Here is a 13,269-nt window from a genome sequence, read left to right on the forward strand (position 1 = left end):
GAGTTTCAACTTTAGGATCTGGCCTTCTAAAGTGCAGTCGGCGTTGATCTCCTCCAGGCCTTCCTGTCCTCTACCATCTTCGGGAGTCCATTTAAGCTCACGCCTACTGCTTCAGTGACTCCATCCAGCCACCTCATTCTCTGTCGTCCCCTTCTTCTCTTGCCCTTGATCTTTCCCAGCATCAGGCTCTTCTCCAGTGAGTCCTTCCTTCTCATTAGGTGGCCAAAGTACTTGAGTTTCAACTTCAGGATCTCGCCTTCTAAAGAGCAGTCAGGGTTGATCTCCTCTAGGACTGACCAGTTTGATCGCCTTGCAGTCCAGGGGACTCGCAGGAGTCTTCTCCAGCACCATAGTTCAAAGGCCTCCATTCTTTGGTGCTCAGCCTTCTCCATGGATGCTCCAAATCCAGATAACAATTATTTAAGTTATCCGTGTGCTCCACAGAGCTTCACGCTAACACAGCCCGCTCCTCTGCATTTGGAAACCACAAACATTTGTTTTATTGATCTGTTGATGATGCCCTAAAAAGCTGAGAAAGCACCTCTCTTCTTTTCCTAGCTTCCTCAGGGAATGTTAGATGTTAAAAGCGCTCTGCAGAGAAGCTCTAAAAATGCAGTTTAAGCAGAAAAACATCTCAGCTTCTAAACCGTTTTGTTGTTTGCTCATTGTTTTGTTATTTGGGCCCCTGACAACAGCTAAAAGATGATTTATTTTTACTGCATTCAACAAAATTGCAGCCTATTAAATTAAACTAGTTGGGACAATCTATGGTCTGGTGGTCGATATCTCAAAGAAGCAATGTAGCTGATTTAAGCTCTATGCAGAATCACTACCAAATTAAGGAGAAATCTTATAATCAAATGGCTTGTTATAAATGCTCTTGAATCAACACTTCTGAGCATGTTCTTACAAACCTGTGCTCTATATTTTTTCCCTTGACAGATTTTATTTTTAGACCATTTAAGAAAGCAATTGCTTCATTTTCTTCATTTTAGAACACAGCGACTTTAGATAGCATAACCTAGATCAATGCCTTCAAATCAAAAGAACAAATTTATTTCCAGTTATGCAATTTATCTTCTTTGCCAGGCATAATAAAGCCAGAGCTTTATTATACAATGGGGAACTCTATATAATTCAACATTGCATTAATGTTCTTAACTGTTTCTTTCTCAAACTGTATTGACATATTATATGTAATATTTTGAAACCCAAACAAGACTATAGTTGGATAAGAACAAATTGTGTGTGCTAAAGAGCTTTCAGATTTGTTCCAATATTCAATATTCTACAAAATATCCAAAATCCAGCCCTTTTTAAATGCTCTTCAAATAAAGATGAAATAACTGTTTTTAAATCAGAAAAACAGTATAATTTACATTTCTTACGAAACAGATCCATTGATTCTTCAAAACTAAACATTCTAAGAGTTCTGAAGCATCTGGGCCATGTTTCAGCTATATCTACTGCCAATAAGTGTTATGGATAACTCATATGTAGAACACAACCTCTCAAACTCTTTTAAACAACAATTGAAAATCAACTAATCCAAAGTATTGATGTAGGAGAAGTGCAGGCAGAGCTGGGAGGTAGACTTAAACAAGTCATCAGCCTAGAGTCATTACGTTCCCACAAATGGTCTGAGTTCAATCCCTCTGGAATTTTGCTGACCCTTATCTGGGGTAATTTTAATATTGAACTTTAGTTGACTAGATTCTTGCATATAGGCTTGAGTAATGATTGTAGGAGAACAGCACGGTCCTATTTCTTTGCCCCTGACATTAATCTTGTCAACTATAGTTCAGTACTAAATTAATAAGGGTCAATGGAGTTCAAGAGGGGTGGGCTTGGATCATTTATGGCATTGTAATGACTCAAAGCTGATGATGCACTTAATTCTGACCCCCAATTCTGCCTGCTGTTCTCCTACAATTGATGCTATGGGCTGCCATCACTCCAATAAAACATCTTCATCACTATATTCAAATCCAAGTTATTCTATAATGTCAATTTCTCTTGTGATTTGGGATCAAAACATAACCACTTGCCTGCTAATAACCAAATACATTTAGGAGATTATAAACTTGTATAATATACCAGGGCCCTAAAACTAGTAAAGATTTCAGGGGTGTTACACATTAGCTCTCCAAATAGCCCTAAAGAGGGTCATATTCATAAAAGGTCTGATTCCACAAAATATAGAATAAAAGCTCGATGATATAATTGAAAAATCTGTCAAGTTGAAGCTGCCATCACCATAAAGTAACCTCTGTTCAGCCAACAGTTTAGCCGGCCATAAAATTGTTCTTATTAATTTATCTATTTAAATATCCTAATAACGTTCATTTTACTCCAGAGACTTAATGGAAGTTTCAACCATTGAGTTATAGCTACTAAAACTGTATCTATACATTTAGATATGCTGAATTCAGCATATTGTGATATATTTGAGAAGGTATTTAACGCAGTCAAGGGCATTACTTTGTTTTGGTTTTCTGCCTTCAAGGCAATGTTGCTTGGATATATCCTAGCAGTTTTCTTGGTGAGATTTTTCAGAAGTTGTTTGCCATTTCTTCCTTCCTGGGTGAAAATCCATAACACCAAATAAATGCAATCTGAACCATATCAAAGGTTGTTTTTTTTTCCAGTGTCCAACAAAACTTGGGACTGAGCCCAAGGTATATTCCCAAAATCCTGCCTTCAGCAGTCTGCGTTGTCTCTAGTTCCTTATACCCTGAATTAAATCCCAAGGAAAGGATGTGGTCCCAGCGAACACCTACTCAGCTACTTGCCTAACAGCACAGAGAATAAAACAAATTGCATTCATTCCGCTCTGCACATTCCTACCATTATTTCTGGCTCAAAATATCCAAGGAACAATGTTGTTTCATGACACACTGTTGAGGAAACAGAGGCTGCCAAACACAACTTGTTTCTAATCTGTTAGATAAAGGAAATTGGATCCTGTTCATTAGAGATGAGAGTGTGTGCCAATTTCCTCGCCCAGTCCTTGGAAAATATGTGCTTTTCACAGCCTGTCTGCTAATTGGGACAACATTTCTGATATTGAGGAATGTTTTCCTTTACATACTCCCTTTTTTTTTTAGCCAGTCCAGTCCACTGGGAAAACCAGTTTTTTTTTTTTTTTTCTGGATCCCAAAGTGAATCTTTTCTCTAGACTAGCCATATCCAATTCCTGCAATCGTTCTTAAAATATATGAAGAATGGTTGCGGGAATTGGGCATGGCTAGTCTAGAGAGAAGAAGGACTGAGGTGACATGATAACAGTGTTCCAATATTTGAGGGGCTGCCACAAAGAAGAGTGGGTCAACCTATTCTCCAAAGCACCAGAAGGCAGGACAAGAAACAACTGATGGAAATTAATCAAGGAGAGAACCAACCTAGAACTAAGGAGACATTTCCTGACAATGAGAACAATTAACCAGTGGAACAGGTTCCCTTCAGAGGTTGTGGGTGTTTCATCACTGGAGATTTTCAAGAAGAGACTGGACAGTCACTTGTCTGAAATGGTATAGGGTCTCCTGCTTGAGCAGGGGGTTGGACTAGAAGACCTCCAAGGTTCCTTCCAGCTCTATTCTGATTGATTGATGGGAAGGTTATGTTTGCTGGTCCACATTGGTCTCCTTGGGACATATGTTGTACCTATAGTTACCTGGATGAAACCAACATTTGCTGGAACATAAAAATAATCCTTTTGCTTCTAGGAATCATATTAAGTGTACAGCTAAATCCAGAATCTGTTACAAACTGCTATATGTTGCCAAGACAACAGTTGTTTATAATGATTGACAGACTCTCTTAGAAATAGCTGGCTGAAAATTACCATAATGTATAGTTAGGTCAATAAATCTAGATTGTTGTAAGAGACATATCCAAAGAAAGCTATGAAGGAAAACGTTCTGATGGACTTTATTGGTAATTACAGCCTTTCACTTCGAGATGTCATGCTCCAAAATCCATTATAAGATTTGTTCCTTGAGGTCAAGAGTGGAATTCACATTTATTGACAATATAAAAATAGATATGCATTAATGCATTTTGAGTCTATGTTAAGGCTTGTCTCGGTATTTACAGAGCACAGCAATCTTGTCTTGATTGTATAGATTTACAAAACTGATTTGCTGAGTGAAAAATAACCCCTTGTTTTGGACCACACCCATCTCCACAATAAAAAGCACAACTTTCAACGTTGCGCCTAAAGGCAGGACAAGAAGCAACGGATGGAAACTTATTAAAGAGAAAGTCAGCCTGGAAGTAAATTTCCTGACCGTGAGAACAATCAGTGGAATGGGTTGCTTCCAGAAGTTGTGAATGCTCCATCCCTGGGGGTTTTGGAGTGCCATATGTCTCCTCCTTGAGCAAGGGGATTGGACTAGATGATCTCCAAGGTCCCTCCAAAGTCTGTAATTCTGTTATTTTGTTATTTTTTTTTCAGCTGTCATCATAATTTCTTCGGCCTCCTCCTCTCCCAGGTTATGATTAACACAAGCCCCTGTTGTTATTTAAGCAGGCAATTAGCAAAGGTTGGCAGTAACTCTCCATATATTAATCACCGTATGTCAATTACCATGGGCTGAGTCTCTCAACACAATTAATCAGAGTGTTTTGATCATAAGTGGGATTTAGGACAAGCGAGCCATTGATAACACACAAAGTCTAATATTTTTTGTTGTTGTTGTTGGAAAAAGCCCCCATGGAGCCTTTTCCTGCAACTAAATCCTTGTGTTTTGCAGTCCCTCCAATATTTGCAGGCGCTGAAGCAACATTTTTGTATATATAAATCTGGGTGCTATGTGTTTAGCCTCTCCGGATATTAAAATGGCCCTTTTTAATGCAATGGAAGGGAGAAAATATGACATATGTAGCTGAGCTGGGCACACTCCATCAAGCTGATCCCACTGTGTAGTTTCCCCTTTGCTTTATTTTGTGGGACTTAAGAAGAGGTTAAGGAGGAGACTGTTCTAATTAGCTCTGGAACCATTCAAGGAATCTACTCCATATGCGCAACATATGCCCGGAATTCTTGCAAAGTAATGGAATTCCTAGACATGGAACATATAGGTAGTCCTTGGCTTATAACCACAACTGAGCCCAAAATTTCTGTTGCTAAGTGAGGCCGTTGGTATGTGAGTTTTGCTCCATTGTATTGCCTTACCACAGTTCTTGAGTGAATCACTGCAGTTGTTTAAGTTAGTAACACGGCTGTTAGGCAAATCTGACTTCCCCATCGCTTGTCAGAATGTCATAAAAGATGACCCCATGGCCTTGGGACACTGCAACTGTCATCCATACAGGCCAATTGGCAAGCATCTGGATTTGGATCACATGACCACAAGGATGCTGCAAAGGTCGTCAGTGTGAAAAACGGTCATAAATCACTTTTTCTGGCGCCTTTGTAACTTTGAACTGTCACTAAATGAATGGTTGCAAGTCAAGGACTACCTATAGAATGCATATTGTCTGAATGGCTGGGCAAATCGCCACAACACACGCTCCATATTTTTAATGTGTCGAGAACCTTCCCTGGAATAACCATTTTTTCCAGGGAAGAAATCCAACGCGTCTCGTGTTAAGCTGTTGGTATGAACTAAGCAACAAAGATGATTAGGGGACTGGAGGCTAAAGCATACAAGGAACAGTTACTGGAATTGGGTCTGTCTAGTTTAATGAACAGAAGGACAAGGGAGGACATGACAGCAGTCTTCCAGTATCTCAGGGGCTGCCCCAAAGAAGAGGGAGTCAAGCTATTCTCCAAAGCGCCTGAAGGCAGGACAAGAAGCAACGGATGGAAACTAATCAAGGAGAGAAGCAACCCTGAACTAAGGAGAAACTTCCTGACAGTGAGAACAATTAGCCAGTGGAACAACCTGCCTCCAGAAGCAGTGAATGCTCCAATACTGGAAGTTTTTAAGAAGAGACTGGACAGCCATTTGTCCAAAATGGTGTAAGGTTTCCTGCCTGAGCAGGGGGTTGGACTAGATGACCTCCAAGGTCCCTTCCATCATCATCATCATCAGTATTATCTTTTATTCATTAAACATGAACCTCAGTCAACTGAACATTCAAATTGGATGGTGCTGATGGTTGACACGGGTTCTATCATTACTATTACTACTACTACTACTACTACTACTACTACTATTACTACTACTACTACTACTATTATTATTATTATTATGACAGTGGATCAGTTACTCTGCCCAGGAAACCAAGTGGAGAGTCTCCTTTGATTTGATTGTGATGATGAAGGTTCTCTTGGTGTGACAACGAGTCTATTTTTACTTGTAGCATTGCCTCCTTCATGTGTAGAGTGAGGGAAGGGTTACTTACAGGCAAATCTTTTATCCAGGAAAAAAGTAGGAAGGTGGAAAGTAGAATACAGATAGTCCTCAATTTACAACAGTTCATTTAATGACTGTTCAAAGTTGCAATGGCAGTGAAAAAAGTCACACGGCCATTTTTCATACTTATGACCGTTGCAGCATCCCCACGGTCATGTGAATTACATTTGGATGCTTGACAACTGACTCACATTTATGACGGTTGCCGTGTCCTGGGGTCATGCGATCCTCTTTTACGACCGTCTGACAAGCAAAATTAAGGAGGAAACCAAATTCGTTTAACAACCATGTCACCAATTTAACAGCTGCAGTGATTCCTTTAACAAGCGTGGTGAGAAGAGTTGTAAAACGGGGCAAAAGTCACTTAACAAATGTCTCACTTAGCAACGGAAATTTTGGGCTCGATTGTGGTCGTAAGTTGAGGACTGCCTGTAATGTTTTTTTATAAATACCAGGAGTCTCCAAAAATGCTAATCGATAAATATACTTTTTCAGAAACCAACCTTTATATAATTATTAAGTGTGAGAACAGCAAGGTTCAGTCTCCCTCTCAGAAGAGCACGGGGACCGCTCTTTTCAACACCCAGGCTGTTTTCTACAAAAGGAAGGTTGACAGCCCCATTATCGTCCAGGTAAGAGAATCCCTGCGATCTGTATTTGCACCTGTGCTGTGCTTAATAATATATATTTATTTTTTGTAAGGTCCTGCCTCAGCTATCCCTGCAGGAAAGCACAATTCGGGAAACAGGCATTTGTTCAACAAAGATCTTTTACTGAGAGAAAGTGATTGCAGAGAAAAAAGGAAGGATCTGAAGTTCCTGTGCAAAAGTATTAAGCTAAAAGCCCTGTTTCTTTAGTCCTACCCCAATGCCCCGGTTCTTCAGGAGCCCATCTGCTGGCATGAAGATGTTGTGAAAACGTCGACCAGAATAGAGTAGAGTAGAGTAGAGTAGAGTAGAGTAGAGTAGAGTAGAGTAGAGTAGAGTAGAATAGAATAGAATAGAATAGAATAGAATAGAATAGAATAGAATAGAATAGAATAGAATAGAATTAAAATAAGAATAGAATAGAACAGAATGGAATTAAAATATGAATAAAATAGAATTAAAATAAGAATAGAATAGAACAGAATAGAATAGAATAGAATAGAATAGAATAATGGAATGAAGAATAGAATAGAATAGAATAGAATAGAATAGAATGGAATGGAATGGAATGGAATGGAATGGAATGGAATGGAATAGAATAGAATAGAATAGAATAGAATAGAATAGAATAGAATAGAATAGAATAGAATAGAATAGAATAGAATAATGGAATGAAGAATAGAATAGAATAGAATGGAATGGAATGGAATAGAATAGAATAGAATTAAAATAAGAATAGAATAGAATAGAATAGAACAGAATGGAATTAAAATATGAATAAAATAGAATTAAAATAAGAAAAATAGAATAGAATAGAATAGAATTATTACCATTGTGTAACTCACAATGAAATTAAGTGCTATCCACAGTGCACACTATACACAAGTAAAAGCCCTAAATAAGAACATACATTATATTCACATATCCTTCATATTCTATAGATGATAACCGGCCATTTCTCTAACACCTCATTCTTGCCAACCGCAGGAGTTAAAACAGATGGCTCTGAGGATTTCCCCCCCTTCCTAATTCCCATGTAGATACATCAAAGTGAAAGTAGAAACAATGCAGGAACATCCTCAATCCACAATAGCGGGTGCTCCCCCCTCCCTTTGCTAATGGCAGCGTTCCCATATGGACCTGACAATCTTATTTATTTATTAAATTTGTTTGCCACCCGTGGTGGCATGGACAAGAACTTGGATCAGGATCAGGTATATAGGGAGGAACCCCAGATTTAAATCCTGCCTTTGATCTGGAAACACAGGTGATTTAGGATTATCAGTTTCTCTCAATCCAATCTATCCAGCAAGCTGAATTGCAAGCACTGGGTATGTCTCGTTTAATAAAAAGAAGGACTAGGGGTAATAATGACAGCAGTGTTCCTATATTTGAGGGGCTGCCACAAAGGAAGAGGGGGTCAGCGTATTCTCCAAAGCACCAGAAGGCAGGACAAGAAACAATGGATGGAAACTAATCAAAGAGAGAAGCAAACTAGAACTAAGGAGAAATTTCCTGGCAGTCAGAACAATTAACCGGTGGAACGACTTGCCTCCAGAATTTGTGGGGCTGCCATATAGAAGAGGGGGTCAACCTATTTTCCGAAGCCCCTGCAGGCAGGACAAGAAGTAATAGATGGAAATTAATCAAGGAGAGAACCTACCTAGAATTAAGGGGAAATTTCCTGACAGTGAGAACAATGAACCAGTGGAACGACTTGCCTCCAGAAGTTGTGGGTGCTCCATCACTGGAGGCTTTTAAGAAGGGACTGGACAGCCACTTGTCTGCAATGGTCTAGGGTCTCCTGCTTAAGCAAGGGGTTGGACTAGAAGACCTCCAAGGTCCCTTCCAACACTGTTATTCTGTTATGCCACAGCTTCCTAAAATCACACACCAGTATTTAAAGTTTAAACACTGCTGGGTTTTCACAAAGCAAAAAGGCAACTACAGTTGTATTTTTACTCTGGGAAATCTGCCAGGAGCAATCTGGCAGAGGCCTCGGTGCTGACAAGGGGAAGAGAGAGTGGAATGTTGCCAGGTTTCTTCACAGAGAGGTTTTTTTCTGTTAGTACTGACACCCTGGATGCCCTTTGAGTTAGAATAGTCACTGCAGGCAGTTGCGAGATGGTCTTTCAGATTTATTTATTTTTTTTACTTTTTAATCCCAAAAAATGCAGCAGGCGGCTTCTAAATCCTTTGCCTACATCTTGTATTCTCACCAGAAATTCTCTCCAAACTGCTCGCATCCAGCAAGAATACAGGCAGTCCTCAGCTTACAACGGTTCTTTTAGACAGTCATTGAGGCCACTTGGAGGTTTAGCTGTGTCCTCAAGGTCACCTGAGGGGTGCAAATGGGTGTGGAGCTTTCTTGGCTTGCAGGATGTTTTCGGCCCTGTTCCTGTAGTCTGCAATGCTTTCTGGAAATCCATTCATACTCCCACACCATTCAAAGGGTGTTCATCCCAACCTCCAAATGGCCTCAACGACTCTTTAGAAGAATGCAAATGACCAGCTGTCTGCAAGGAATATAAATCCTTCCATTCCCCACCATCCAGTCAGAGCTGAAGAAGCTTCTTGGATGAGAAGCGAAACGTCTTCAAAGAAGAACAAGAAAGTCCAGTTGCCTCCTGAAAATGCACCTTCGAGACAACCATGACCCTGGGTGGCTGACAATCTCCACAGACATCCAGAACTGGTGTGTCATTTCTTGCAGGGCCTTCTTCCAGCTTTCAAATCTTTTCAAATCACCCATCCATTTTATTTATTTATTTATGAGACTTATATACCGCTTTAAGTGCAAGCACTCTCTAAGCGGTGTACACCAGTAAACAATGTGTGTGTGTGTGTGTGTATATATATATATATATATATATATATATATATATATATATATATATATATAGATATATATATATATATATATATATTTGTTTTCTGAGGTTTTCGCGGGTATTTGTATGTAGGTCTTTGGTTGTTCGGGTTTTCTCCCGCGTAAAATTGGAAGTGTCTTGGCGACGTTTCGACTAAGTCCCATTCGTCATCTTCAGGCTGGTGTTTTCAGCTTCGTGCTTCGAGCAGCAAATTGCTGCTCGAAGCACGAAGCTGAAACCAGCCTGAAGATGACGAATGGGACTTAGTCGAAACGTCGCCAAGACACTTCCAATTTTACATGGGAGAAAACCCGAACAACCAAAGATATATATATATATATATATATATATATATATATATATATATATATATATATTTACATTGCCCCCAACAATCTGGGTCCTCATTTTACCTACCCCGGAAGAATGGAAGGCGGAGTCAACCTTGAGCCGGTGAGATTTGAACCGCTGACTTGCTGAACACAGTCAGCTAAAGTGGCCTGCAGTACTGCACTCTAACTGCTGTGCCACCTCGGCTCTATCCACTAATCCCACCTACAAGACGCAAATGATTTTCAGTATTACAACACAGCTAAATCAAACCAATTACACTGTTAAGGAAACAGTTTTTCAGCCCCAGGGAATCTGGCTAAAAGGATATGCAAGAGAGAGAGAGAGAGAACTCAGAGCAAATCTTGAAGATCTGACCTCTTTTAGATGAGGACTTTTGCACTGGACAACACCCTTATACAGTAACTAAGGAAAGGCCTTGTGTAATGACAATAGTAGATTTTTCTTTGCCTTCTCTTCACTTTAGGTCTGGCACGATGCCTTCTTTGACAGATTCCTAGGAGAAGTCCGGTTGTCTGGGTCACCCAGTGACCCTCGGGATCTTCAGAAGTATCAACTTCATGGCCGAGGCCTGCAGGAAGCAGAAGAAGTGCCCGGTCAAATCACCATCAAGATACTTTCTAGTGATGACCTGGTGGAACTATGAGTTGCAGAGGCTGATGGACCCCAAGAGGGAGCGATGCTGTTAGAATCCCCTCTTTGGTTTGTAATCTCTGGGTTGCACATGGACAGTACAAAAATTTGTAAAGAGAGACAGATGGGACAGGATTGTCGCCGATGTACTGACCTCCTCCTTTCCTCATTTACTCTCCAAATTGTAATCCGTGCTAAACGATGGTTCATTCACAACCACATTTACAGCTTTTCAGCCTTTCGGTTAGGAAAATAGGGTCATGTCACAGAGCTAGCTAGCTTAGCTTCCAAACCCAACTCCTGAATAGCTTCACACCCATTTTCTCAGTGGAAGTGGCGGATTGTTTGGGTCAACTGAGTTACTTTTGGGATGAAATACCAGCTTTGTCCCAGATCCTGCTGGGACTGCTAAGAAGAGCCCATTGTCTCTTCTGTGTCTTCAGAATCGATGCAGCCACTGAATAAGAGATGCTATATTTGACGTATGGGATGACACATCCCATGATGGGAGGCTTAATGTTGCACAATGGCCAAATAGCCGTCTTGCCTGTTGGAGTTGCAACAAATGAGTAGCTTTTCTTCACACAGCCCTGTCTTGTACTTGAGTTAAATCATCATCATCATCCCATAAAGGGAAAACTGCTCTCCAACAGTCACCATTTTTTTCTTCCTGGTGAACAGAGAGTCCCTGATTTCAGCACCAGTTGGGAGCATCAAATTCATTGTCAAATGGTGCACTCAGTAAGGGAAGCACCACCCCCGATCTCATGACCTTTTCGCCACAGTTGTTAAGCAAAACATCACGCGGTTGCAATTTTCAACCTAGCTTCTCCGTTGACTCTGCTTGTCAGACGCCAGCTGGAGAGGTTGGAAATGGCAATCACGTGACCCCGGGACATTGCACCCCGGTGATCACAGGACCCCAGGATGCACAACAGTTGCTAAGTGCCTAAATCACAATCATGTGATGGTGGGGGCACTGTGATGGTCATAAATGCACGGAGCGGTCATAAATCACTTTTTTCAGCACTGTTGTGACTTTGAATGGTTGTTAAACCAACCATTGTAAGTCGAGAACTGCCTATATGTGGAGGACAATAGTTCATTGGGCCTCTTCTGGCATGGGTTCCTACAGTGGGAATATCTTCAAGCAGAGACTCGCCCCAAACATTCTTGCTGATGAGATGAGAGGCAGAAAGAAATCAGAGTTGTTTTAGGATACCCCAAAGAAGTCTTGTCTCTTCACATTCCAGGGTGTTCTTCAACATCTGGGGCATATTTTTAGGGAGATCCTAAAATGGATGAGGATAGAGGGAAAGGAACTGTCATTCCTACCACACCTAACACTCTAAATGGAAAGGACCTTTGGCTCCATTTGTTGAGAAAGATATAGTTCAGTGGTGGCGAACCTATGGCACATGTGCCAGAAGCAGCACTTGGAGTTCTCTCTGTGGACACACATGCTGTTGCCCCAGCCTCGCCTCCCCCCGCGATCCCCTCCTCACCAGCAGCCTCCCTGGAGGAGAGTTGCCCCCAAGCGTGGCCCACGCGGAGCAACACAGCCAAGGACATGACAGCCAGGCAGCGTAGACAAGCCCTCACACCCCATTGCACACAGTTGATGCTGCAGGGCGCGGGCAGATGGCGTGGCCGCCCTGGCGCTGCTGGGCTGCCTGGGCTATCTATGGCGGGCCCTGGAGGCAGTGAGTGGCCCTGCGGGCAGGTGGGGCAAGGGACGGGGTGGGGGTGGGGCAGGGGTGGGGCAGGTGGTGAAGCGGGGGCTGGGCCAGTTTTGGGGCACTCGGTCTCTAAAAGGTTCGCCATCACTGGTATAGTTTATTAGAGGTTAGGTATATTGCGGTATTGCAAAGCCAGAACTGAGAATCTCACACCAAAGTCCCTTTTCCCTCTCTTAACTGTTTCTCATTGTTCACCCTCATTTAACCAATCAGGTCCAGGTAAGATATTTTCATAACAGTCCAAGCATAGTTTAGTATGCAGCTCCCTCCTCCTTCCAGCTGGGTGACCTTGAAGCAGCATCTCAAGGAGATACAGCACTTACTTTCGTTTCCCCAACATTCTCCCATTCCACAGTTCATGGCAGTCTGTCATCACATAGCAAGGAAGCACAAGCAAACGTAAGAGGGCAGCTGACAGGACCCAAGCACATCTAATGAGGGAATTTCTCTGTTCCATTCAGAGTCTGCACTAAATGAAAGGTGTCCTCTTATTGCCATGACATTTATGGTGGATTCAAGCCAATGCACAGAAAATAATACCTGTACTATGCACTTTTCGCTCCTGCCAGAGCATTCTAGACAGAATGTATGCAATATATTTTCACACATGTGGTATATTTTTAATAAACATATTAAATATCTAGAATAATATATTCTGTGATTAGCA

At 41.3% G+C, this 13,269-nt stretch overlaps 1 protein-coding gene across 2 annotated transcripts in view; it reads left to right on the forward strand.

The window, feature by feature from the left end:
• LOC120316244 (calpain-5-like) overlaps positions 1–12,354 on the forward strand; it is a 65,085-nt gene extending 52,731 nt beyond the window's left edge. For both annotated transcript variants that reach the window (XM_039361598.1, XM_039361599.1), the window contains exons 12-13: positions 6,858–6,994; positions 10,697–12,354. In XM_039361598.1, coding sequence (XP_039217532.1) covers positions 6,858–6,994; positions 10,697–10,876 — 317 coding nt within the window. In that variant the 3' untranslated portion in view covers positions 10,877–12,354. The remainder of the gene's footprint in view (positions 1–6,857; positions 6,995–10,696) is intronic.
• Positions 12,355–13,269: the final 915 nt, after the last annotated feature.

Source organism: Crotalus tigris, unplaced genomic scaffold, assembly GCF_016545835.1.
Source record: "Crotalus tigris isolate CLP2741 ecotype Arizona unplaced genomic scaffold, ASM1654583v1 scf7180000019309.743544, whole genome shotgun sequence".
In the NCBI taxonomy this organism is placed as follows: Eukaryota; Metazoa; Chordata; class Lepidosauria; order Squamata; family Viperidae; genus Crotalus; species Crotalus tigris.